The 26,927-nt window shown below is 43.3% G+C and overlaps 1 protein-coding gene across 2 annotated transcripts in view; it reads left to right on the forward strand.

The window, feature by feature from the left end:
• Positions 1-26,927, forward strand: part of ttc39c (tetratricopeptide repeat domain 39C) — a 197,899-nt gene that overhangs the window by 50,728 nt on the left and 120,244 nt on the right. For both annotated transcript variants that reach the window (XM_068031091.1, XM_068031092.1), the window contains one exon: positions 6,020-6,148. In XM_068031091.1, the coding sequence (XP_067887192.1) occupies positions 6,020-6,148 (129 nt within the window). The remainder of the gene's footprint in view (positions 1-6,019; positions 6,149-26,927) is intronic.

The raw sequence follows: 26,927 nt of genomic DNA on the forward strand, positions 1-26,927 counted from the left end.
TGCAATTGACCTTGGCACCCCTGGACAAGGGAGGAGGAGAATAATTGGTGCTCATGTTCAAGTCCAATTCCCTGTAAAACTGTTAATTCAACAGTCGATTGCTGTTCCAGATAAAGGCTGATTGTTTTTAGTTTCAACTTGGAAATGGCTGCTATCTGTAAAGTGGTTTTGGAATAAATATTAAGATCCCTAGGGAGATCAACAAACCAAAAGAACTGAATTTACCAAATTTATCGAACGACCCAAATAAAATACAACAAATAGACAAGATTTTTCATTTATGACTTTAACAATCAAATCAAAGTCAACATAAATTAAACTTTTTAAAAAATTCTTTCCTGGGTTGTGGGCATTGCTGGCAAGGCCAGCATTTGTTGCTCATCCCGAATATCCTTGACAACTGCGTGGCTTGCTAGGCCATTTCAGAGGGCAGTTAAGAGTCAACCACATTGCTGTGGGTCTGGAGTCACATGTTGGCCGGATCAGGTAAGGACAGCAGATTTTCTTCCCTCAAGGCCATTAGTGAACGAGATGGGTTTTTACAACAATAGTTTCATGACACTATTTCTGAGACTCTCTTTCAATTCCAGATTTTATATTAATTAATTGAACTTATTAATTAATTGAATTTAAATTCCACCAGCTGCCATGGTGGGATTTGAACCTGTGTCCCCAGGTCATTAACCTGGGCCTTTGGATTACTGGTTCAGTGACATTACTACTACGTCACCGTCTTCCCCCAAACATGTGATAACAGACAAATTTCAGTCAGTATATATTTTACAGATTGCACGTTAACTATATCAGATACAACAAAGGTAGATCTCACGGCTTTACTAGGCAGTCCACTCAGCACCAATTACAGCCACAAAGTCATTCAAAACTCTGAACTGAGGCCTTTCTTAGGTAGATTTCCAGTTCCTGTCTTCCAAGATGCAGCCACTGATTTTCATCTGACAGTAGTTCCCCTTCAATCCCAACACCACAGTTATGGTCTCCAGTAAAAATGGCACACTTTTCCAGAACCTCCTCAGCTCTGCTCATGACAATCTTGATGGCAAGGATCCACAAGTATTACCTTAAGTAACCAAAAACAGCTGCAGCAACACGTATTTGCCTGTGGCTAGCTCATGGATTCCAGTCTCCTCTTTCTCCGCTTGACTGCACACTAAAGGCCTGCTCGGGTATAAAGTTGAAACCCGACCCAACCACATCCAACCTGTACCCACCCCGGGCCCGAGTCATTTAATTTTTCTTGGCACCTGACTATTTTATTATTTTTTATTTAGAGATACAGCACTGAAACAGGCCCTTCGGCCCACCGAGTCTGTGCTGACCATCAACCACCCATTTATACTAATCCTACACTAATCCCATATTCCTACCACATTCCCCACCTGTCCCTATACTCCCCTACCACCTACCTATACTAGGGGCAATTTACAATGGCCAATTTACCTATCAGGCTGCAAGTTTTTGGCTGTGGGAGGAAACCGGAGCACCCGGCGAAAACTCGCGATCACAGGGAGAACTTGCAAACTCCGCACAGGCAGTACCCAGAATTGAACCCGGGTCGCTGGAGTTGTGAGGCTGCGGTGCTAACCACTGTGCCACCCTAACGTAATAAAGTTAATATCAAACATGTTATTGTGCTCTACCTTGTCCAAATGTTGTGACCTGGTTCATCTGTTCTGGCAGCAGGCTATTCCTGCAGATGGAGTTGTGGGGAATCTGATCCTGATCCCGTCACCAGGAACCAAAGCCCCCCCCACCCCACCCCAACTTTTACACATGAGCACTTTGTGGATTTGTGGTCAAGTTCATTGGATAGTGATCAGGGGTGCAAAAGTATTAATTTCGTTACCCCCTCCCTTTTTTAGTCAACACAGTTTTTGGAGGGTTGTAGGGCTGTAGAGATTTGGAGTGGGGCTGGGGTGGGTGGTGGGCGTGCAAGGCCATGAAGATTTGAACATGAGCAACACAGGCTAATTATCATTTTCTTACTGCTATTCCTAAGCTCAGTGAATTCAATTCAGAGATTGGACTGGACGCTAAATTTCAATGAAAGGAAAGATTGCTTGATTGGAAAAATGGCAGATCAGATAGCAGGCTTTCCCAGTGCTGTTTGATTGTTAATGTACAGTACTGCAGACTCCCGGTGCTGTCTGATCATTACAGTACTGCAGATCTGCAGTACTGCTTGATTGACGACTTCTGGTTGACCAGCATACACAATGGCCATCACCTCGAATAGCCTACAAAGCAAAAAAATATATACTAATGTTGATAAACTATGTTGAACAATTTCTAGCATTGCCATTTAATACAATTTTACATAAAGGTTAGTATCACTTCAAAAAATATATATTTTTACCCTAGATTATTTGATGTCATGGGTGAATCTCAACCCTCCATAGCTTTCAGAGTGTCCATCTATCATTTAAGATCTTTGTTTACCTGGCGGTGCTACAAAAGCTTACAAAGCCCTGCTTGTTAATTGCTTTTACACACTCTTCCTCTATAAGATTACAGTTCAGTCTTAGAGGAGATAAAGCATCCCAGAAGCTCTGATTTGAAGTATTAAAATGCATAACAAATAATCTTACAGCAATCAAATATGTATGTATTGAACATCTTTCTTCCAACTCCTTGAGTACATAAAATTAAAGATCCCAACTCTAGGAGCCGAACTAAGTTTTTGTAGATAACTTTCAAATACACACAGTATTTCTCTTTTCTGTCAGAAATATCAGCCTGTTTCTTCTGAGACTTTCAAACAATGTCTTGACTCCCTCATGATTTTTAAGCAGTCTTTTCATGAGATTATCCATTTTCTCTCTACAAAGAAATACTTGCTCTTCTGTATCACCTTTCACAACTTCAGGACATCCCAAACCACTTTCCACCCAATGAAGGTCTTTGTGAATTGTAGTCACTGTTGTAAAGTAGGAAACGCAGCAGCCATTGCCAACAGCAAGCCCCCACAAACAGCACTGTGATAATAACCAGATAAAACAGAAACAAATCGTGTCAACCCATAGATTAAAAAGAAAACAAATAGCCTACTCCAACGAAGCACCCAATAGGCAGTTCGGTGAACATTTGATTTAGTAGTCTCAGTTACAGACATATCAAAAAGAAAAGAAAATGACAACGGGTGTTATAAATTGTTATGTAAAAAAAAAAAAGAGTCAACAGTGAAAGGCTTAAGGGTAGTCCTCTGCTGGTCGATTGTCCTTCCAGCTATGCTGAAGTTCCTCTCATTGCTACTGCTTGCCAGCATGCAAAGTATACTTCTAGGCAGCCTGGCCAATTTAGGGTATGCAACACTGTGTTCCTTCCACCAGCCCAACAGATCATGCTTGTGTGCCATCGCCAACACAGCAGGCCTCTGTGCTATGTGCTACTGAACTTCTTCATTTGTGTCCATTTCTTCATGAACATTCTCCCATTCAGCAAATTTGATCACTGCTTTTTTTGGCAGCTGTAGGTTCATTGTCAACCACTTTCCTTTCCTTCACAGGGTCTTCTGTTTTAAAGTTGTTGGTAAGTCTGTGCACTTCAGAACAAACTTTTTCCCTATCCTGGCTGGACAACATTCGCAGCTGATTAAATTTAGGCCAGAAAAATGTTGCTATCTTGTGCATGTCATTTATTTCAACTTTCTTCAGAAGCCACTCCCTGTGCTGTTGCCTGACAACTGCTTGAATTGGAGTATCTGAAGAAAGTGGCATACAGAGTCGTTTAAGTTTCTCAAACCACAAAATTACCAGGTTCAATGTAGGATACTGGTCTCCCTCGAGTTCCCTCTGAGCTTCATAAAGTGGTCGGAGGAAATCAACCAAAAACTGCAAGACATCGAGGGCGATGTTTCCTAGCCTGTAGTTTTCCCCACGCTGTTCCAGTTTCTTGTCCAGATCATGATAAATATCCTCAATTGAATTCAGTGTCCGATACACAGTCCTGTATCTTGTTTCTCCCATTGGATTTAAAGTTTTAGACAACTGTGCAGCAAGGCCAGACCATTTAACGTATGTCAGCAAGGCTTTGGCATGATGTACAGTTTTTACAACATCCGGAGCTTCGGAAGCTAATTCCTTTGCATCAAATGAATGTCGAAGGAGCGTGTTATATACGTGGTCTTGACAATCCAGAAGTTGATATGGTCTAAGAGCAAGTACTATGTTAGCGCCTTGATCTGTCACCCAGACTAATTTATTTAAATTTGCTGGGTCAAATCCAAAAATATTCACTAGTAACTTTAAAATCTCACACCTGATGTTTTCGCCAGTTTTGGTGTCCCCCAGTGGAAACATTGTTGTTAAAACATTGGCATTAAGTTTAAAATCTACTGTGATGTAATAAGTTATCGACATATAATGGATTTTACGGTAGTCGTCCATCCACATGTCAGTTGTCATTCCCACATCCTTTAGTATGTCAGTAATCTGAGAAATTAGTTGTTTTTTCTTTAGCCACATCACGACACCTTCTTGAAACTGTACTTGGATTTGGTAACACACTTGATGTTGATAGTCGTATGTAACACTCACATTGATAAGCTCTTGTGCTAGCTCAACAAACCCTTCACAAGAGACAGTCAAATATCCTTGGAACAGAGACTCATGCATTTGTCTGTAATTTCTGATTTTTTGTGAGCGGCGATGTTTTTTTTGCTCATCTGTTCAAACGAAGTTAGGTACGACTGACTTGGCCCTGCTGTAGGTCGAGTACAACCTTTTTCAGTGTGCCGCTGCAAAGATGAATTTCCCGTTATTTTGCTGTCATATTTGAGAAGAAGTTTGCAAGATTTGCATTGTACAAATCCACTTGAACTTTTATTATTGTGGAAAACAACAGCATTGAAATGTTTGCAAATGGAAGATTTATCTTTTCCTGTTACAGGACTTTCCACTGCTAAACATTCTCCAGTAGACAGCATTTGTTTTACATCCATAGTGCACAGTGGTGTATAATCACCTTTGGATGCATGGAAGCGACAGCGTGAACATGATGACGTCATAGAGACGCTCACTCGCTCGCTGCAGAGTGCGGAGTCCGGACTACACGTTTCCCGCCTTGACACGTGTCATCAGGTTCGGGTCGGGTAGCCAGGCTTTATTGCACACTGTCTGCACCCTGCTTGAATTCTGCTATCTTGTGATCTGGGGTTGACTCTGGTCAGCTGACTTTGTTCTCTGGTTCCAAGCAGTTTTGTCTCCCCAGAACCTGAAGCTTTTTAGCATCACTTTTAAGTTAGGGACTGTCTCAGACTGTCTTTGAAACCAGAGTCAGTGCATCTAACAACATTCAACAAATCATCTGTTCAAACAGCTGGCATGTGCTCCTTCACTGGTCTCACAAACCACGGACTCCATCACAATATGACTATAGCTGATGGAAAATATTCCGTCTCCAGGCGCAACTCTGAAATCGGGAAGGTTGCCTGATGGTAAAAGTCTTCTAAAAGATTACCATACAAGGGCATCCCATTAATTATCAGGTATTCAGATCTTGTGACCCTGAAAGGAATAGGTTCAATATGTAGTCTTTGGACTTTTTTCCTTTTTTGACCTGAAAAGAAGTCATTCTTTTAAATTAATGAACCTGATTGCGCTGCAAAATGAAGGGAAGGGCAATTTCACTATGCCTTGTACATTTACAAGTGTAGTTCTTTTGCTTTGAAACTTTGATACTTAGAAAGTAAAGGCAACTTCTCTGAGAATTGTTTTACAAATTACAGAATGTAAAATGCATTGCAAAGATGAGTGATGGGATAATCTTTATGGTTTTCATAAGAAATGAACAAGACATTAGTTTACATTTTTGCAACATTGAATTACTGTAGTTAAGTAATGTCTCCAGCTTTTGTACAATTTAATGCTAATTAAAAGTACATTTATTGAACATGCATGTTAACAAATGTGAGCTTATTTGGCTGATGATCATGATTCCTTTAGCTGTATTTATCATTAACCATGACGAAATGGAAAATAATAATTCAGACTTCATTTTCCAGAATGCCATGATGACCTTTGAAGATGAAAAGATGCAGCTGGCTTGTGACGATTTAAAAAGCACAGAGAAGCTGTGTGAAAGTAGTGAAGCAGGTGTGATTGAAACAATCAGGAATAAAATTAAAAAGAATGTGAGTATACTGTCCACATTGGTAGTGCTATCCAACAAAGACCAATTAAAAACAAATAATGGGGGAGAACATTTTCTTCAGTCTTCATATTGCATGCATATTCTCACTTCAAATTATACAGTGTGAAAGAAATGCAACATTTAACTCTTTTCATAATGAAGTTTTGAAAGTACTGTGCAGCATGCAGTATGACGTAGCTCTTTATCTTGGCCATAAAAGTTGGGGTTCTAATTTCCTCTGAATTTCCTACTCATTAACATGTTCCATAATGTCCTTTTGTGCACTGTTGGTGCTCTCTTCGAGCTCATCTTGTCCATGAGACCTATCCTGCTTTCTAGACCCTGTTGTAGCTAGAGAGAATGCGGCAATGACTCCTTGTCTCGCTCCTTGCCTCTGGAGTCCCCGAAGGATCTAAAACTGGTCCCCTCCTATTTTCCATGGGTTTACTTCTCGTCAACATTATCCAAAAACAAAACACCAGGTTTGATGTGTATGCTGACCATTACTTTTCTCAACCACTCCTCTGCCTTGTTGTCAGACTAATTCTCCCATATCCAGTCTTACTTGAGCAGAAACTTCCTGCAGTTAAACATTGGGAAGACTGAAACCGTTCAGCCCCTTTCAGACACTTTGCTAGTTATCGAATCCATTTTGCACTCTGCCAACTGCGTCAAGTGTCCTATTTGACCCTGAGCTGAGGTTCTGATCCAACAAAGTCATTTATGGCATAGAAGAAGGCCATTCATCCCATGGAGTCCATGCCAGCTCTCCATGGAGCAATTTAGTCAGTCCCATTCCCCTGTTCAATCCCTGTAGCCCTGCAAGTTTATTTCCTTCAAGTGCCCATCCAATTTCCTTTTGAAATCATTGATTTGTCTCTGCTTCTACCACTCTTGTAGGCAGCAAGTTCCAGGTCATTACTACCCGCTGTGTAAAAAAGCTTAAATCTGTGTCCCCTAGTCCTTGTACCATCAGCTAATGGGAACAGATTTTCCTTGTCTTAACATATCTAAGCATGTCATAATCTTGTACACCTCGATCAAATCTCCTCTCAATCTCCTCTGCTTACTGTAGCTTTTCCAACCTAACCTTGCAACTAAAATCCCTCATCCCAGGAACCATTCTGGTAAATCTTCTCTGCATCCTCTCAAAGACCCTCACATCTTTCCGAAAGTGTGGTGATCAGAGCGGGACACAATACTCTAGTTGGGGCCTAACAGCTTTATAAAGGTTCAGCATAACTTCCCTGCTTTTGTACTCAATACCTCTTTTTTATGAAGCCCAAGATCCCATATGCTTTGCTAACCACTTTCTCTATGTCCTGTCACATTCGAAGATCAATGCACTCCCAGGTCCCTCTGTTCCTGGGCACTCTTTAGAACTGTACCATTAAATCTATATTGCTTCACCCTATCACTTCTTCCAAAATGCATCACCTCAAACTTGTGTGTATTAAATTCCATCTGCCAGTTGTCTGCCCATTCCGCTATGTCCTGTTGTAGGTAGTTCATATCATAGAAACATAGAAAATAGGAGCAGGAGTAGGCCATTTGGCCCTTTGAGCCTGCTCCGCCATTCATTATGATCATGGCTGATCATCGAACTCAGTAACCTGTTCCCGCTTTCCCCCCCCTATCCCTTGATCCCTTTCGGCCCAAGAGCAATATCTAACTCCTTTTTGAAAACATACAATGTTCTGGCCTCAACTGCTTTTTGTAGTAGCGAATTCCACAGGCTCACCATTCTCTGGGTGAAGAAATTTCTCCTCATCTCAGTCCTGAAAGGTTTACCCCGTATCCTTAGACTATGACTCCTGGTTCTGGACTCCCCCACCATCGGGAACATCCTTCCTGCATCTACCCTGTCACGTCCTGTTAGAATTTTATAGGTTTCTATGAGATATCCCCCCTCACTTTTCTGAACTCCAGAGAATATAATCCTAACCGACTCAATCTCTCCTCATACATCGGTCCCGCCATCCCAGGAATCAGTCTGGTAAACCTTCGCTGCACTCCCTCTACAGCAAGAACATCCTTCCTCAGATAAGGAGACCCAAACTACACACAATATTCCAGGTGTGGCCTCACCAAGGCCCTGTATAATTGCAGCAAGACATCCCTGCTTCTGTACTCGAATCCTCTCGCGATAAAGGCCAACATAACATTTGCTCTTTTTACCACCTGTTGCACCTGCATGCTTACCTTCAGCGAGTGGTGTACAAGAACACCCAGGTCTCATTGCATATTCCCCTCTCAGTTTATAGCCATTCAGATAATAACCTGCCTTTCTGTTTTTGCTACCAAAGTGGATAACCTCACATTTATCCACATTATACTGCATCTGCCATCCATATGCCCACTCACTCAACTTGTCCAAATCACCCTGAAGCCTCTTTGCATCCTCCTCGCAACTCACCCTCCCACCCAGTTTTGTGTCATCTGCAAATTTGGAGATATTACATTTAGTTCCCTCATCTAAATCATTAATATATATTGTGAATAGCTGGGGTCCTAGCACCAATCCCTGCGGTACCCCACTAGTCACTGCCCGCCATTTGGAAAAAGACACGTTTATTCCTACTCTTTGTTTCCTGTCTGCCAACCAATTTTCTATCCATTGCAATACACTACCCCCAATCCCATGCGCGTTAGTTTTACATGCTAATCTCTTATGTGGGACTTTGTCAAAAGCCTTCTGAAAGTCTAAATAAACCGCATCCACTGGCTCCCCTCATCAACTCTACGAGTTACATCCTCGAAGAATTCTAGTAGATTTGTCAAGCATGATTTCCCTTTCATAAATCCATGCTGACTCTGCCCGATTCTACCACTGTTCTCCAAGTGCTCTGCCATAAAATCTTTGATAATGGACTCTAGAATTTTCCCCACTACTGACGTCAGGCTGACTGGTCTATAATTCCCTGTTTTCTCTCTACCTCCCTTTTTAAATAGTGAGGTCATGTTAGCTACTCTCCAATCTGTAGGAACTGTTCCAGAGTCTGTAGCATCTTGAAAGATGACCACGCAGTGGAGTTGCATCGCTGGTTAAAGAGGAAATTAACACAATAGTGAGGAAAGATATTAGCTCTGACGATGTGGAATCTGTATCGGTAGAACTGAGAAAAACTAAGGGGCAAAAAAACGTTAGTGGGGGTTGTATATAGACCACCAAACTGTAGTGGTGATGTTGGGAATGGCATTAAACAGGAAATTAGAGATGCATGCGATAAAGGAATATTTGTAATTTTGGGTGATTTTAATCTGCATATAGAATGGGCAAATCAAATTAAATCAAATCAAATCACAATACCGTAGAGGAGGAATTCCTGGAGTGTATACGGGCTGGTTTTCTGGACCAATACGTTGAGGAACCAACTAGAGAACAGGCCTCCTCGACTGGGTATTCTTTAATGAGAGAGGAATAATTGACAATCTAGTGGTGCCAAACACCTTGGGGATGAGCGACCATAATGTGATAGAATTCTTCATCAAGATGGAGAGTGACGTAGTTGATTCGGAGACAAGGGTCCTGAATCTTATTAAAGGAAACTACGAAGGTATGAGGCGCAAGTTGGCCATGACGGATTAGGAAACGTTACTTAAAGGGATGACAGTGGATAGGCAATGGCAAACATTCAAAGAGCACATGGATGAACTGCAACAATTGTTTATCCCCTGTCTGGCACAAAAGTAAAAGGGGAAAGGTCGCCAAACCATGGCTTACAAGGGAAATTAGAGATAGCATTAGATCCAAAGAAGAGGCATATAAATTTGCCAGGGAAAAACAACAGACCTGAGGATTGGGAGCAGTTTAAAATTCAGCAAAGGAGGGACAAGGGATTGATTAAGAAGGGGAAAATAGAGTACGAGAGCAAGCTTGCGGGGAACATGAAAATTGACTGTAAAAGTTTCTATAGGTATGTGAAGAGGAAAAGATTGGTGAAGACAAATGTAGGTCCCTTACAGTCAGAAACAGGGGAATTTATTATGGGGAACAAAGAAATGGCTGACCAACTAAATGCATACTTTGGTTCTGTCTTCACAAAGGAGGACACAAATATCATACCAGAAATGTTGGGGAACACAGGGTTTACTGAGAGAGAGGAACTCAAAGAAATCAATATCAGTAGAGAAGTGGTGTTGGGAAAATTGATGGGATTGAAGGCCGATAAATCCCCAGGGCCTGATGGTCTGCATCCCAGAGTACTTAAGGAAGTGGCCCTAGAAGTAATGGATGCATTGGTGGTTATCTTTCAAGATTCTATAGACTCTGGAACAGTTCCTACAGATTGGAGGGTAGCTAATGTAACCCCACTATTTAAAAAGGGAGGTAGAGAGAAAGCAGGGAATTATAAACCAGTCAGCCTGACGTCAGTAGTGGGGAAAATTCTAGAGTCCATTATCAAAGATTTTATAGCAGAGCACTTGGAGAACAGTGGTAGAATCGGACAGAGTCAGCATGGATTTATGAAAGGGAAATCATGCTTCACAAATCTACTAGAATTCTTCGTGGATGTAACTAGTAGAGTTGATGAGGGGGAGCCAGTGGATGTGGTTTATTTAGACTTTCAGAAGGCTCTTGACAAAGTCCCACATAAGAGATTAGCATGTAAAATTAAAGTGCATGGGATTGGGGGTAGTGTATTGCAATGGATAGAAAATTGGTTGGCGGACAGGAAACAAAGAGTAGGGATAAAGGGGTCTTTTTCCAAATGGCGGGCAGTGACTAGTGGGGAACCGCAGGGATCAGTGCTAGGACCCCAGCTATTCACAATATAAATGATTTAGATGAGGGAACTAAAAGTAATATCTCCAGATTTGTAGATGACACAAAACTGGGTGGGAGGGTGAGTTGTGAGGAGGATGCAGAGAGGCTTCAGGGTGATTTGGACAAGTTGAGTGAGTGGCAAATGCATGGCAGATGCAGTATAATGTGGATAAATGTGAGGTTCTCCATTTTGGTAGCAAAAACAGGAAGGCAGATTATCTGAATGGCTATAAACTCAGAGAGGGGAATATGCAACGAGACCTGGTAGTTCTTGTACACCACTCGCTGAAGGTAAGCATGCAGGTGCAACAGGTGGCAAAAAGGCAAATGTTATGTTGGCCTTCACAGCAAGAGTATTTGAGTGCAGAAGCAGGGATGTCTTGCTGCAATTATACAAGGCCTTGGTGAGGCCACACCTGGAATATTGTGTGCAGTTTTGGTTCCTTATCTGAGGAAGGATGTTCTTGCCATAGAGGGAGTGCAGCGAAGGTTTACCAGACTGATTCCTGGGATGGCGGGACTGACGTATAAGGAGAGATTGAGTCGGTTAGGATTATATTCGCTGGAGTTCAGAAGTGTGAGGGGGGGATCTCATAGAAACCTATAAAATTCTTGACAGGGTAGATGCAGGAAGGATGTTCCCGACGGTGGGTGAGTTCAGCACCAGGAGTCATAGTCTAAGGATACGGAGTAAACCTTTCAGGACTGAGATGAGGAGAAATTTCTTCACCCAGAGAGTGGTGAGCCTGTGTAATTCGCTACCACAGAAAGCAGTTGAGGCCAAAACATTGTATGTTTTCAAAAAGGAGTTAGATATCACTCTTGGGCCGAAAGGGATCAAAGGTAATGGGGCAAAAGCGGGAACAGGCTACTGAGTTGGATGATCAGCCATGATCATAATGAATGGCGGAGCAGGCTCGAAGGGCCAAATGGCCTACTCCTGCTCCTATTTTCTAGGTTAGAGAGGGAGATGGACCCAGGGGACTCCTGCACAACCTGCCTAGCTCTTCTACTCTGCCTGGCGGTCACCCATTCCCTTTCCGCCTGAGCAGTCTTTACCTGCGGTGTGACCATCTCCCTGTACATGCTATCCATGATGATCTCAGCCTTGCGGATTCTCCACAGTGTCCCCTGCCGCCGCTGCAGATCCGAAACGCGGATTTCGAGTAGCTGCAGCTGGAGACACTTCCTGCAGACGTGTTCGCCCTGGACACTGGACGTGTCCGTGACTTCCCACATTGCACATCCCTATTTATATGTAGCAAAAAAAGCAGTGGTCCTTGCACTAACCCTTGAACAACACCACTGTCTACCATCCTTCAGTCTGAAAAGCAGCCATTTACTATGACTTGCTGTTTTCTGTCCTTGAGCCAATTTTTTTATCCAATTGGACACTGACCTTCCTATTCCACGAGCCTCAATTTTGTTAACCAGCCTTTTATGTGGTACTTTGTCAAACGCTTTCTTAAAATCGGTATCAACAGCATCCACCTCAGTCCCTTCATCAACCTCCTCTGTTACTTCATCAAAAAATTCAAGCATGATCTGCCTTTTCCAAATCCAAGCTGGCTATCCTCAGTTAACGCAAACCTCTCCAATTGCCTGTTGATTTTTTTTCCCCTGATTTTTATTTCTAAAACCTTACCCATCACTGATAAAGTAACTGGCCTGTAGTTGCTCGGACTGTCCTTACTCCCTTTCTTGAACAAGGGTGTCACATTTGCCACTCTGCAGTCCTCTGGCACCTCCCCCATATCTAGGGAAAATTGGAAGATTATAGCAAGCCCTTCTGCTATCTCTGCCCCCACTTCCTTTAGCAACCTGGGATGCAAGCCATCTGGCTCAGGTGACTTACTACCCTAAGCATAGCCAGACTTTCCAGTACTTCCTCACTTTATTTTCACTCTATCCATTGCCTCTGCTCTCTCTGCTTCTACTGACATTTCCATCAACAAGACTGCTTACTTCCATTTCTGTAATAATCACCCATATTTGCTTCAGTATACCTGCTGCTGAAACCCTCATCCATGCTTTTGTTACCCCAGAATTGACCATTCAAATACACTTCTGACCAGCCTCCTGCACCCCACCTTTCACAACCTTTAACTCTTCCAACACTCCAGTGATCATATTCTATGCTGCACCAAGCCCTTTTCATTTATCAATCCTTTCCTTGCTGGCCTACATTTTAGTCCCCCAAACCCTCAGATTTAAAGTTCTGACCTCAGTATTTGAATCCCTTCATTACTTTGCCCCTTCCTATATCCACAGTTGGGTCCATCACAAACCCCACCCTGCTCTGCCACACTGAACTCTTCATTTGTCTTTTGTGCATCCCAGCTGTTGTCAGCCATACCTTCAGGCAACTAGACCGTGTGCACTGGAACTTTCTCCCTTGACTCCTCCACCTATAAGAGTCTCTTTAAAACCCACCTCTTTGATCAAGCTTTTGGTTACCCCTGCTAACAGCTCCTTCTTGGTCTTGCCATTTCATTTTTCATTGAATCTCTCTTTAGAAGTGCTTTCAGACTCTTACCTACTTTAAATGTGCCATACCATGCAGGCAGTTAAAACTGTTTTGAAATGGTTGTTAAAATCGTAAATTGAATTGCATACTAAACAATTAAGCAGTGTAATACTGAGGAAATTAAACTGGAAGAGATTGAACGAAGCCTATCGCTTGTATTTTATAAAAGAGAAATAAAGCTTTATGTCGATCTATTCTACTCCATGCTTTAAACTTTTAAACTTCAACATGAAAGGTGGACATAACAACAACTTACATCTTTAATGTAGTGAAATATTTCAAGGTGCTTATATAATGCAGGAATAGTTGACTTTATATATAGTGTTTTCCAAGGAATAAAAAAATTTCACAAGTAAATAAGGAGCAGTGGACGGAGAGCAGGAGGCAGCAAAAGACAGAACAAGGTATTGTTGAGGGTCTCGAAGGTTGAGAGAGTTTACAAGGAAGAAGGATTGCTGACTGAACTTTTTTTTAAATTCATTTTGTGGGATGTGGGCATCACTGGTAGGCCAGCATTTGTTGCCTATCCCTAATTGCCTTTGAACTGAGTGGCTTGCTAGGCCATTTCAGAGGGCAGTTTGAGTCAACCACATTGCTGTGGGTCTGCAGTCACATGTAGGCCAGACCAGGTAAGGATGGTAGATTTCGTTCCCTAATGGACATTAGTGAACTAGATGGTTTTTTACAACAGCGACAACGATTTCATGGTCGCCATTAGACTAGCTTTGAATTCCAGATTTATTTATTGAATTCAGATTTCCCCAGAGCATTAGACTGGGCTCTGGATTACTAGTCCAGTCACATTACCACTACGTCACTGTCTCCCCTGTGATCCCAAGCTTCCGGTTGCCTTTCATTTTAGTTCTGCACCACGCTCTCATGCTGACCTCTCTGTCCTCGGTTTCCTGCAGTGTTCCAATGAAGCTTGTTGAAGTCCAGAAAGCTTGTGTGGAAGGATGATTCTGGAGCCTATCTTTACTCAGTTTCACATTTATTGTATAGAGTAAAAGGATTACAAATATGTAGCTCCTCACTCAAAATCCCTCCACCAGTATTGGTAAGTGTCTGCTTATAAGTGCTAAGGTAAGACCCCAATTAATACCCTGCCTCTGCCTATAATTAAACAATTGATACACAATTAACAGATCAACAAAACTCAGCATGCATTCGAGGAACTGCACCTGATCTTTTGATGAAGCACTTTTTACAACCTTCCAGGCAACAATGAGTTCATCCATTTCAGACTGTAAACTCTGCCCCCATTTTTATTTCCTTTATCTTTGCAGGTTTTCCCTTTGTTTCCCTTGTTTTTGTTTTCGAATAGCAGCTGTGCGTCATTCTGCCATTCACACCTCCTCCAGACACATCTTTTGTTTCTTTATTTGTCCCAATGCCACTCCCTTTGGCCTTGCACCACCAATTGTTTTGTCATTTAATCTCTCCTGTCTTCCACCCTTCTCACACCTTCCCTTTTGTTCTTTTCTCCACCCTGTCCCTTTTCACTTGCTTAAAACATTTTACATTTCTAACTTTTCCCAGTTCTGCTCAAAAGGTCATACCTGAAATGTTAACTGTTTCTCTCTCCATAGCTGTTGCCCGACCTGCTGAGTATTTCCAGCATTTTCTGTTTTTATTCCAGATTTCCAGCATTTGCAGTACTTTGCTTCTTCTGAGCCAAAGCCTTGCTTTGTGTGTGAAATATCTCTAACTGCTTCTAATTGTGCAATGGTGTGCACTGGATGTTGAGTGACAAAGTATGAAAGCACGATTCATCGAGATTACTAACATATATAAAATCGAGATTACTGGCTTGGGTTACACAAATCCCATCCTTTTTAAGTTGAAGCTAATCATTAACGTAAAAGTACTTACACAATTAAGATGAATTTCAAAGGCACAATTGTAGCAGATGGCCTTTTTCTATAATTCTGAGTAGCGACATCCAGTGTTAACATTACAGCGGAAGTCCTAATGCTGACAATGTATCACCTGCCTTTCATACAAAACAGACTCCCCTTTTCTGATTTTTTTTGTTACCAGATCAAGCAGACAGGCTTGTGTTCCAATCGTATGCATAGAGTTACGTAGACATTGCAACATGGAAACACTAAAATAAAAGCAAACTACTGCAGATGCAGGTGATGAAAGGTCACTGACCTGAAATGTTAACTCTGCTTCTCTCTCCACAGATGCTGCCAGACCTGCTGAGTATTTCCAGCATTTTTTGTTTTTATTACAACATGGAAACAGTTTGTTTGTCCCAATCAGCCTGTGTTGGTGTTTGTTCTCCATGCAAGCAGTGTCCTAATCCCATGTACCTGTCCTGTTTCCAAATCACTTTGTTCCCTTATTCTTTAACCTATTCTGAATTGATGACGTGCTTTCTGCTTCAGTCACTAACTCCAATAATGTATTTCATAGCCTCACAACTCTCTTATGTAAGAAAAGTGGAGTCTGTGTGAAAGAGCAGGTAACAAATTGTCAGCGTTCGTACTTCCTCAGAAACATTAACAATGGATGTCACCAAACATGTATATAGAAGTGGCTATCTGCCAAGATTGTGCCTTGAAAATTTATTTTAATTGTGAAAGTACCTTGTGTTTATTATTGGCCTCAATTTCAAAAGGATAGATAGATAGGGAAGGGAGTGCAGATAATCTCAGTCATCTCATTATCAAAAAGGAGGAGGTGTTGGGTGTCTTGCAAAACATTAAGGTAGATAAGTCCCCAGGGCAGATGGGATCTACCCTAGAATACTGAGGGAGGCAAGGGAAGAAATTTCTGGGGCCTTGACAGAAATCTTTGCATCCTCATTGGCTACAGGTGAGGTCCCAGAGGACTGGAGAATAGCCAATGTTGTGCCTTTGTTTAAGAAGGGTAGCAAGGATATTCCAGGAAATTATAGGCCGGTGAGCCTTACATCAGTGGTAGGGAAACTATTAGAGAGGATTATTCGGGACAGGATTTACTCCCATTTGGAAACAAACAAACTTATTAGCGAGAGACAGCATGGTTTTGTGAAGGGGAGGTCGTGTCTTACTAATTTGATTGAGTTTTTTGAGGAAGTGACGAAGATGATTGATGAAGGAAGGGCAGTGGATGTTATCTATATGGACTTCAGTAAAGCCTTTGACAAGGTCTCTCATGGCAGACTGGTACAAAAGGTGAAGTCACATGGGATCAGAGGTGAGCTGGCAAGATGGATACAGAACTGGCTCTGTCATAGAAGACAGAGGGTAGCAGTGGAAGGGTGTTTTTCTGAATGGAGGGATGTGACTAGTGGTGTTCCGCAGGGATCAGTGCTGGGACCTTTGCTCTTTGTAGTATATATAAATGAATTGGAGGAAAATGTAGCTGGTCTGATTAGTAAGTTTGCGGACGACACAAAGGTTGGTGGAGTTGCGGATAATGATGAGGATTGTCAGAGGATACAGCAGGATATAGATCGGTTGGAGACTTGGGCGGAGAAATGGCAGATGGAGTTTAATCCGGACAAATGTGAGGTAATGCATTTTGGAAGGTCTAATGCAGGTGGGAGGTATACAGTAAATGGCAGAACCCTTCGGAGTATTGACAGGCAGAGAGATCTGGGCGTACAGGTCCACAGGTCACTGAAAGTGGCAACACAGTTGGATAAGGTAGTCAAGAAGGCATACGGCATGCTTGCCTTCATCGGTCGGGGCATTGAGTATAAAAATTGGCAAGTCATGTTGCAGCTGTACAGAACCTTAGTTAGGCTACACTTACAATATTGCGTGCAATTCTGATCGCCACACTACCAGAAGGACGTGGAGGCTTTGGAGAGGGTACAGAGGAGTTTTACCAGGATGTTGCCTGGTCTGGAGGGCATTAGCTATGAGGAGAGGTTGGAAAAACTCGGATTGGTTTCACTGGAACGACGGAGGTGGAGGGGCGACATGATAGAGGTTTACAAAGTTATGAGCGGCATGGACAGAGTGGATAGTCAGAAGCTTTTTCCCAGGGTGGAAGAGTCAGTTACTAGGGGACATAGGTTTAAGGTGTGAGGGGCAAAGTTTAGAGGGGATGTGCGAGGCAAGTTTTTTTTACACAGAGGGTGGTGAGTGCCTGGAACTTGCTGCCAGGGGAGGTGGTGGAAGCAGATACGATAGCGACGTTTAAGAGACATCTTGACAAATATATGAATAGGAAGGGAATAGAGGGATATGGGCCCTGGAAGTGCAGAAGGTGTTAGTTTAGGCAGGCATCAAGATTTGTGCAGGCTTGGAGGGCCGCATGGTCTGTTCCTGTGCTGTACTGTTCTTTGTTCTTTGTTCAAAGGAAGGATAGGGCCAATTCGGGACCAAAAAAGGGAACCTACTTACGGAGGCAGGGGGCAGGTACTAAATAAATACTTTGTATCTGACGTCAGTAAAGAGGATGCTGCCAATGTCACTGTAAAAGAGGAGGTCGTACAGAAATTGAATGGGATAAAAATAGAGAAAGGGAGGTAATTAAAAAGTTGGCAGCGCTCAAAGCAGAGAAGTCTCCTGGTCTGGATGGGATGCATCCTATGTTACTGAGGGATATACAGGTGGAAATTGAAGAGGCTCTGGCCACAACCTTCCATCCTTCTTAGAATTGGAAGTGCTGCCAGAGGACCAAAAGATGACAGATGTTACATAGAATGGTTGCAGCATAGAATGAGGCCATTTGACCCCTTGTGTCCATGCTGACTCTCTGTAAGAGCTACTCTGCTAGTCCCATTCCCCTGCCTTTTCCCCATAGCCCTGCAATTTTTTTCTGATCAGATAATTATCCAATCCCCTTTTGAAAGCCACTATTGAATCTGCCTCCACCACACTTTCAGGCAGTGCATTCCAGATCCTAACCACTCTCTGAATAAAAATGTTTTTGCTCATGTCATTGTTGCTTCTTTTGCCAATCACTTTAAATTGGTGACTTCTGGTTCTTGTCCAGACCCCTCATGATTTTGAACAGCTCTATCAAATCCGCTCTCAACTTTTTCTTTAAGGAGAACCAAGAAAGCCCCAACTTTGCCAATCTATCCACGTAAATGAAATCTCTCATCCCTGGAACCATTCTTGTAAATCTTTCTGCACCTTCTTCATATCCTTCATAAAGTGTGGTGCCAGAATTGGACATCTCATTTGTAAAGGTGATGAAGAATGAACATGGCAATTATAGACCACTCAGCCTAATGTCGGTGGTTGGGGGAGCTTTTAGAGACAATAATGTGGGACAAAATGAATTGGTATATGAAATATATGGGTTAATAAATAAAAAACAGCATGAGCTAGTTAAAGGCAAATTGTGTTTGACTAACTTGATTGAGTTTTTTTAAGTAACCGAGAGCGTGGATGAGGGTAGTGCGGTTGATGTTGTGTATCTGGACTTTGAAAAGGAACTCCCTCTCTGTCAGCACTGTGGGTGTACCTACACCACATGGACTGCAGCGGTTCAAGAAGGTGACTCACTACCACCACCTCGAGGGCAAGTAGGGATAGACATTAAATGCTGGCCTTGCCAGTGACACTCACATCCTATGAATGAATAAAAAAGTACCACGTAATAGACTTGTTAGCAAAATTGAAACCTATGGGATTAAGGGGGCTGCTTGGATGCAAAATTGGCTATGGGACATAGCAGAGACTAGTGGTCAACAGATTTCTTTTAGACTGGAGCGAAGTGTGGAGTCGTGTCCCCCAGGAGTCAGTGTTGGTGCCACTGCTCTTTGATTAATTATTGATGACCTGGGCTTGGGTATACATTGGCATAATTGCAAAGTTTGCTGATAACACTAAGCTTGGAAATGTAGTAAACAATGGGGAGGATAGTAACAGATTTCAGCGGGCAAAGGCAGACTGGTGAAATGGTCAGGTTCATGATGGATGCAATTTAATGCAGAAAAGTGCAAAGTGATTCATTTTGGTAGTAAGAATGAGGGGAGGCAATATAAACTAAAGGATACAATTCTAAAAGGGGGTACAAGAGCAGAGGGTCCTCGGGGTGTATGTGCACAAGACTTTGTAGGTGGCAGGATGAGTTGAGAAGGCTGTTAAAAGGGCATAAGGGATACTTGTCTTTATTTATAGTAGGGTACCAAGCAAGGATGTTATGCCAAATCTTTATAGAACGCTGGTTAGCCCCAGCTGCAGTGTTGTGGCCAATTCTCACCCCTCCCCATATCCAACCCGACAACCACAGACGGGTAGGCGGTGGCGTAGTGGTATTATCACTGGACTAATAACCCAGAGACCCAGGGTATTTCTCTGGGGACATGGGTTCGAATCCCACCACAGCAGAAGGTGGAATTTGAATTTAATTAATAAATCTGGAATTAAAAGCTAGTCTAATGATGGCTATGAAACCATTGTCGATTGTTGTAAAAACCCTTCACTCTTACATGCCCTCTGAAATGGCCTAGAAAGCCACTCAGTTGTACCTAACCACTACGAAGTCAATAAAAAGGAATGAAACCGGACGGACAACGCGGCATCGACCTAGGCACCGGAAGCGACAACGGCAAACCCAGCCCTGTCGACCCTGCAAATTCCTCCTTACTAACATCTGGGGGCTTGTACCAAAGTCGGGAGAGCTGTCCCACAGACTAGTCAAGCAATAGCCTGACATAGTCATACTCACGGAATCATACCTTACAGACAATGTCCCAGACACTGCAATCACTATCCCACCGGCAGGACAGACCCACCAGAGGTGGTGGCACAGTGGTATACAGTGGGGAGGGAGTTGCCCTGGGAGCCCTCAACATCGACTCCGGACCCCATGAAGTCTCATGGCATCAGATCAAACATGGACAAGGAAACCTCCTGCTGATTACCGCCTACCGCTCTCCCTCAGCTGATGACTCAGTACTCCACCATGTTGAACACCACTTGGAGGAAGCACTGAGGGTGGCAAGGGCACAAAATGTACTCTGGGTGGGGGACTTCAATGTCCATCACCATGAGTGGCTCGGTAGCACCACTACTGACCGAGCTGGCCGAGTCCTAAAGGATATAGCTGCTAGACTGGGTCTGCAGCAGGTGGTGGGGGAACCAACACGAGGGAAAAACATACTTGACCTCGTCCTCACCAGTCTGCCTGCTGCAGATCCTTCTGTCCATGACTGTAATGGTAGGAGTGACCACCGCACAGTCCTTGTGGAGACGAAGTCCCGCTTTCACATTGAAGATACCGTCCATCGCGTTGTGTGGCACTATCACTGTGCTAAATGGGATAGATTTCGAACAGATCTAGCAATGCAAAACTGGGCATCCATGAGGCGCTGAGGGCCTTCAGCAGAATTATACTCAACCATAATCTGTAACCTCATGGCCTGGCATATCCCCCACTCTACCATTACCATCAAGCCAGGTGACCAACCCTGGTTCAATGAAGAGTGCAGGAGGGCATGCCAGGAGCAGCACCGGGAATACCTCAAAATGAGGTGTCAACCTGGTGAAGCTACAACACAGGACTATCTGTGTGCCAAACTAAATAAGCAGCATGCGATAGACAGAGCTAAGCGATCCCCTAGCCAACAGATCAGATCTAAGTGCTGCCACATCCAGCCGAGAATGGTACTGGACAATTAAACAACTAACTGGAGGAGGTGGCTCCACAAATATCCCCATCCTCAATGATGAGGGAGCCCAGAACATCAGTGTGAAAGATAAGGCTGAAGCATTTGCAACAATCTTCAGCCAGAAGTGCCAAGTTGATGATCCATCTCGGCCTCCTGAAGTCCCGAGCATCACAGATGCCAGACTTCAGCCAATTCGATTCACTCCGCGTGATATCAAGAAACGACTGAAGGCACTGGATACTGCAAAAGCTATGGGCCCTGACAATATTCCGGCAATAGTACTGAAGACCTGTGCTCCAGAATTTGCCGCACCCCTGGTCAAGCTGTTCCAGTACAGCTACAACACTGGCATCTACCCTGCAATGTGGAAAATTGCCCAGGTATGTCTTGTACACAAAGAGCAGGACAAGTCCAACCCGGCCAATTACCGCCCCATCAGCATACTCTCAATCATCAGTAAAATGATGTAAGGTGTCATCAACAGTGCCATCAAGCAGCACTTGCTTAGCAATAACCTGCTCAGTGACGCTCAGTTTGGGTTCCGCCAGGGCCACTCAGCTCTTGACCTCATTGCAGCCTTGGTTCAAACATGGACAAAAGGGCTGAACTCAAGAGGTGAGGTGAAAGTGACTGCTCTTGACATCAAGGCAGCATCAAGGAGCCCTAGCAAAACAGGTCAATGGGAATCGGGGAAAACCCTCTGCTGGCTGGAGTCATACCTAGCGCAAAGGAAGATGGTTGTGGTTGTTGGAGGTCAATCATCTGAGCTCCAGGACATCACTGCAGGAGTTCCTCAGGGTAGTGTCCTAGGCCCAACCATCTTCAGCTGCTTCATCAATGACCTTCCTTCAATCGTAAGGTCAGCAGTGGGGATGTTCGCGGATGATTGCACAATGTTCAGCACCATTTGTGACTCCTCAGATACTGAAGCAGTCCACGCAAAAATGCAGCCAGACCTGGACAATATCCAGGCTTGGGCTGATAAGTGGCAAGTAACATTCGCGCCACACAAGTGCCAGGCAATGACCATCTCCAACAAGAGAGAATCTAACCATCTCCCCATGAGATTCAACAGCATTACCATCGCTGAATCCCCCACTATCAACATCCTAGGGGTTACCGTTGACCAGAAACTGAACTGGAGTAGCCATATAAATGCCGTGGCTACAAGAGCAGGTCAGAGGCTAGGAATCCTGAGGCGAGTAACTCACCTCCTGACTCCCCAAAGCCTGTCCACCATCAAGGCACAAGTCAGGAGTGTGATGGAATACTCTCCGCTTGCCTGGATGGGTGCAGCTCCAACAACACTCAAGAAGCTCGACACCATCCAGGACAAAGCAGTCCGCTTGATTGGCACCCCATCTACAAACATTCACTCCCTCCACTACCGACGCACAGTGGCAGCAGTGTGTACCATCTACAAGATGCACTGCAGCAATGCACCAAGGCTTCTTAGACAGCACCTTCCAAACCCGCGACCTCTACCAGCTAGAAGGACAAGGACAGCAAATACATGGGAACAAGTTCCCCTCCAAGTCACACACCATCCTGACTCTGAACTATCCTCGCCGTTCCTTCACTGTCGCTGGGTCAAAATCCTGGAACTCCCTTCCTAACAGCACTGTGGGTATACCCACCCCAAATGGACTGCAGCGGTTCAAGAAGGCAGCTCGCCACCACCTTCTCAAGGGCAATTAAGGATGGGCAATAAATGCTGGCCTGGCCAGCGACGCCCACATCCCATGAATGAATAAAAAAAAACAACCCTCTGAGTTCTCTGTGTTCCTCCATTTCAGGCCTCTTGAGCATCCGTGATTTTAATCACTCCTCTGTTGGCGGCTGTACTTTCACCTGTCAAGGCCCTAAGCTCAGGAATTCCCTTACTAAACCCCTCTGCCTCTTTGTCCTCCTTTAAGACTCTTCTTAAAACCTACCTCTCTGAGAAAGCTTTCCAGTATCTGTCCTAATATCTCCTTATATGACTCAGTGTCAAATTTTATTTAATAATGCTCATGCTGTAGCTCCTTGGGATGCTTTACTACATTAAAGGCGCTGTATAAATGCAAGTTTTTGTAAGCAGCGATGAGCCTTGGCATATCCCTGTTGTGTCACTGTTCCCTGGCTGCTGCTACTTCCTTTGATCTTGTATCAGTTTGTGATCAATTTGATTTAAAGTGCCAGTTCGTTTGGTTTGTATCTAAAGGTGCTATGTATGTTCAAGTTGTTGTTGTATCATCTTCTGAATTTGAAGCCCTCTTTGTTACTGCAAAACATGTGGTCTGTTTCCAACACCTCTGAATCAGAAGGCTGCTGGTTGAAGCCCCACTGCAGAGATTTGAGCCTATAATCTAAACTGGCACTGATCTAATCTGAAGTGTTGAGTTCTTCAATGTGGAGGTACTGCCTTTCAGATGGGATGCTAAATTAAGGCTGTAATTTAAAGAGCAGGAAAATTCTTCCAGTGTCCTGGCCATTATTTATTCCTCAGCCAACACTGTTAAGTAAATCATAGAGTAGATTACCTGGTCATTTATCTCATTGGCTGCTGTTTTTGCCTACATTACAACAGTGACTACTGTTTGAAAGTAAATCATTTTATCTGGCTGTCTTTTGAATGAGATGTAAAACTGAGGCCTTATTAGTCCTCTCAGGTGAACCTGAAAGATCCCATGGCATTATTTTAAAGAGCAGGGGAATTTTCCCTGCTGAGCTGACCAGTATATGTCCCTCGGCCAGCAGCTAAAAACAGATTGTCTGGTCATTGCCTCATTGTTTGTGGGACCAGCAGGGAGAGCTCCCCCTGTTGTGCACAAATTGGCTGCCGTGTTTCATAACATAAGAAATGGGAGCAGCAGTAGGCCATTCAGCTCTTTGATCCTGCTCCGCCATTCAGTAGTTGATGCACTGCTTATGATTTTCCAAAATTCCCTAGATTCTAGAAAGGTCCCAGCGGATTGAAGTTTAGCAAATGTAACACCGTTATTCAAGAAAGGAGGGAGAGAGGAAACGGGAACTACAGACCAGTTAGCCTAACACCAGTTGTTGGGAAAATATTGGAATATGTTCTTAAAGTCTTAAAGCACTTAGTAGATCATAGTATAATCAGACAAAGTCAACATGGTTTTATAAAAGGGAAATCGTGTTTGACAAATTAGTGTTTTTTGAGCATGCAAAGAGAAGGGTAGATAAAGAGAAACCAGTAGATTTCCAAAAGACATTTGATAAGGTGCCCCACAAAAGGTTAAAATGCAAGTTAAGGGCTCTTGAGGTAATGTAGTAGCATGGATGGAGGATTGGTTAACGGACAGGAGGCAAAAAATAGGAATAAATGGGGCATTTTCAAGTTGGCAGGCTGTATCTAGTGGAGTGCCGCTAGGATCCGTCCTGGGGGTCTCAGCTATTTACAATCTATATTAATGACTTAGTCCAGGATGCCTAGAGTAATGTATCCAAGTTTGTTGACAATACATAGCGAGGTGGGAATGTAAGTTGTTAGGAGGATACGAAGAGGCTGCAGAGAGATATAGACAGGTTAAGTGAGTGGGCAACAAGGTGGCAGATGGAGTGTAATGTGAGCTTATTCACTTTGATAGCAAAAACAGAAAAGCAGAGTATATTTTAAAAGGCGTGAAACTTCTAAATGTTGATGTTCGGAGAGACTTGGGTGTACTCATACAAGGATCACGGAAATTTAGCATGCAGGTACAGCTAGCAATTAGGAAGGCAAATGGCATGTTGGCCTTTATTGCAAAGGAATTGGAATACAGTATTAAGGAAGTCTTGTGACAGTTGTTTAGGGCTTTGGTGAGGTCACATCTGGAATACTGTGTGCAGTTTTGGTCTCCACATTTAAGAAAGGATATACTTGCATCAGAGGCAGTGCAGCAAAGGTTTACTAGATTGGTCACGCTCTCGCTCTGCCGCCATCTTTTGAAGTGCCTGCTGGTCCCGCTCTCTCTGTAAGGAAGGGTATACTTGCCTTGGAGGCAGTACAGCAATGGTTCACTAAATTTGTTCCTGGGTTGAGAGGGTTGTTTCTCTGATGAGAGGCTGAGTAAATTGGACCTGTAGTCTCTGGAGTTTAGAAGAATGAGAGGTGATCTCATTGAATGATACAAGATTTTGAAGGGGCTTGACAGGGTAGACACTGAGAGGTTGTTTCCTCTAGCTGGGGAATCTAGAACATTGGGGCACAGCCTCAGGATAAGGAGTCGATCATTTAAGACTGAGATGAGGAGAAATTTCTTCACTCAGGGTTGTGAATCTTTGTAATTCTCTACCCCAGATGGTTGTGGATGTTCAATTGTTGAGTATATTTAAGTCTGATATAGACAGATATTTGGTCTCTGAGGGAATCACGGGATATGGGGAGTCGGTGGGAAAGTAGAATTGAGGCAGAAGGTCAGTTGTGATATTGAATGGGAGGGCAGGCTCAAAGGGCCATATTTCTCCCATTTCTTATGTTCTTAATACGATCTTGGATGATCTTCTACCTCAACTCCACCTTCCTGCACTATCTCCATATCCCTTAATTTCCTTAGTGTCCAGAAATCTTATCAACAGTGACTGAACTTCAAAAGTAGTTAATTGACTGTAAAGCACTTTGGGACGTAGGTGAAAGTGCAATATAACGCAAGTCCTTCTTTTATTGGCCGTGAAGTACTCTGGGCCATGTTGAGGACATAAGTTGCTATACAAATGCAGCATTCTTTTTCTCTGCTATTTGACAGGTGAGCCTCTGGCTGCAAGTGGTTTCAGTGGGTCAGCTTTGACTTTAATTATTACTGCCTGTGCCTTTTCTAAGTCTGATTCAGTTGGATTTATGTTAGAAATTATTTGCTTAAATTGTTGTCCTGTTGAGAACAATGGGAAGGCATATGTAAAAATCATCCTGCCCAGATCATAAAGCAGTTTACTGCTCTTTTGCTCCATTATATTGTCAATGGAGGTGACAGGGATTTTATACATTTTTATTGCCTCTTAAGTTGCTTTGTGGCAATACATTAGTACATTTCCTTCTCCAAATTCATTGTTTACTGTTGGTATGTGTTGCACTGCAATTGGGATTATCACAAACGTCTTTGCTTAATTAAAAAAAAAAGACTTGGACAGAGTCTTGTGTTTCTGTTGCCTTCTCATGATCATTGATCACAGTGTCAACTATGGCTCAGTAGATAGCATTGTCAACTTAAAGTCAGGAGGTCTTGGGTTCAAAGTCTTGAGCAATACAGTCTATGGCTGGCACTTCTGTGCAGTCCTGATGGAGTGCTGCACGGTTGGTGGTGCCATCTTTGGGATGACGTGTTCAACAAGGCCCCATCTGCACTCTCGGGTGAATGTAAAAGATCCCATATCACTATTTTAAAGAAGAGCCTACCAGTTCTCCCTGGTATCCTGGCCAATGTTTATCCCCTCTACCAACATTTTTTTTTAAAGAGAGATGATCTAATTTATTTCATTGTTTGTGGGAGCTTTCTGTGCACAAACCTTGCTATGAAGACCATGTAACAACACAATGCTAAGGCTTGCATTGCACAAGAGTTGAGGGACAAAAGTAAAATACAGCTGGAAATCTGAAGTTAAAAATAGAAAATGCTGGGAATATTCAGGTCTGACAGCATCGATGGAGAGAGAAACAGTTAATGATGTGGTATACAGTTGATGACCCTTAGAACTGGAAAAAAGAGTTTTTTAAAAATTCGTCCGTGGGATGTGGGCGTCACTGGTTTGGCCAGCATTTATTGCCCATCCCTGATTGCCCTTGAATTGAGCGGCTTGCTAGGCCATTTCAGAGAGCTTTTAAGAGTCAACCACATTACCATGGGTCTGGACTCACATATAGGCCAGAGCAGGTAAGGAGAGCAGATTCCCTTCCCGAAAGGACATTAGTGAATCACTGGAATTTTACAACAGCCGAC

This window comes from Heterodontus francisci, chromosome 5, assembly GCF_036365525.1.
Source record: "Heterodontus francisci isolate sHetFra1 chromosome 5, sHetFra1.hap1, whole genome shotgun sequence".
NCBI classification, from domain to species: Eukaryota; Metazoa; Chordata; class Chondrichthyes; order Heterodontiformes; family Heterodontidae; genus Heterodontus; species Heterodontus francisci.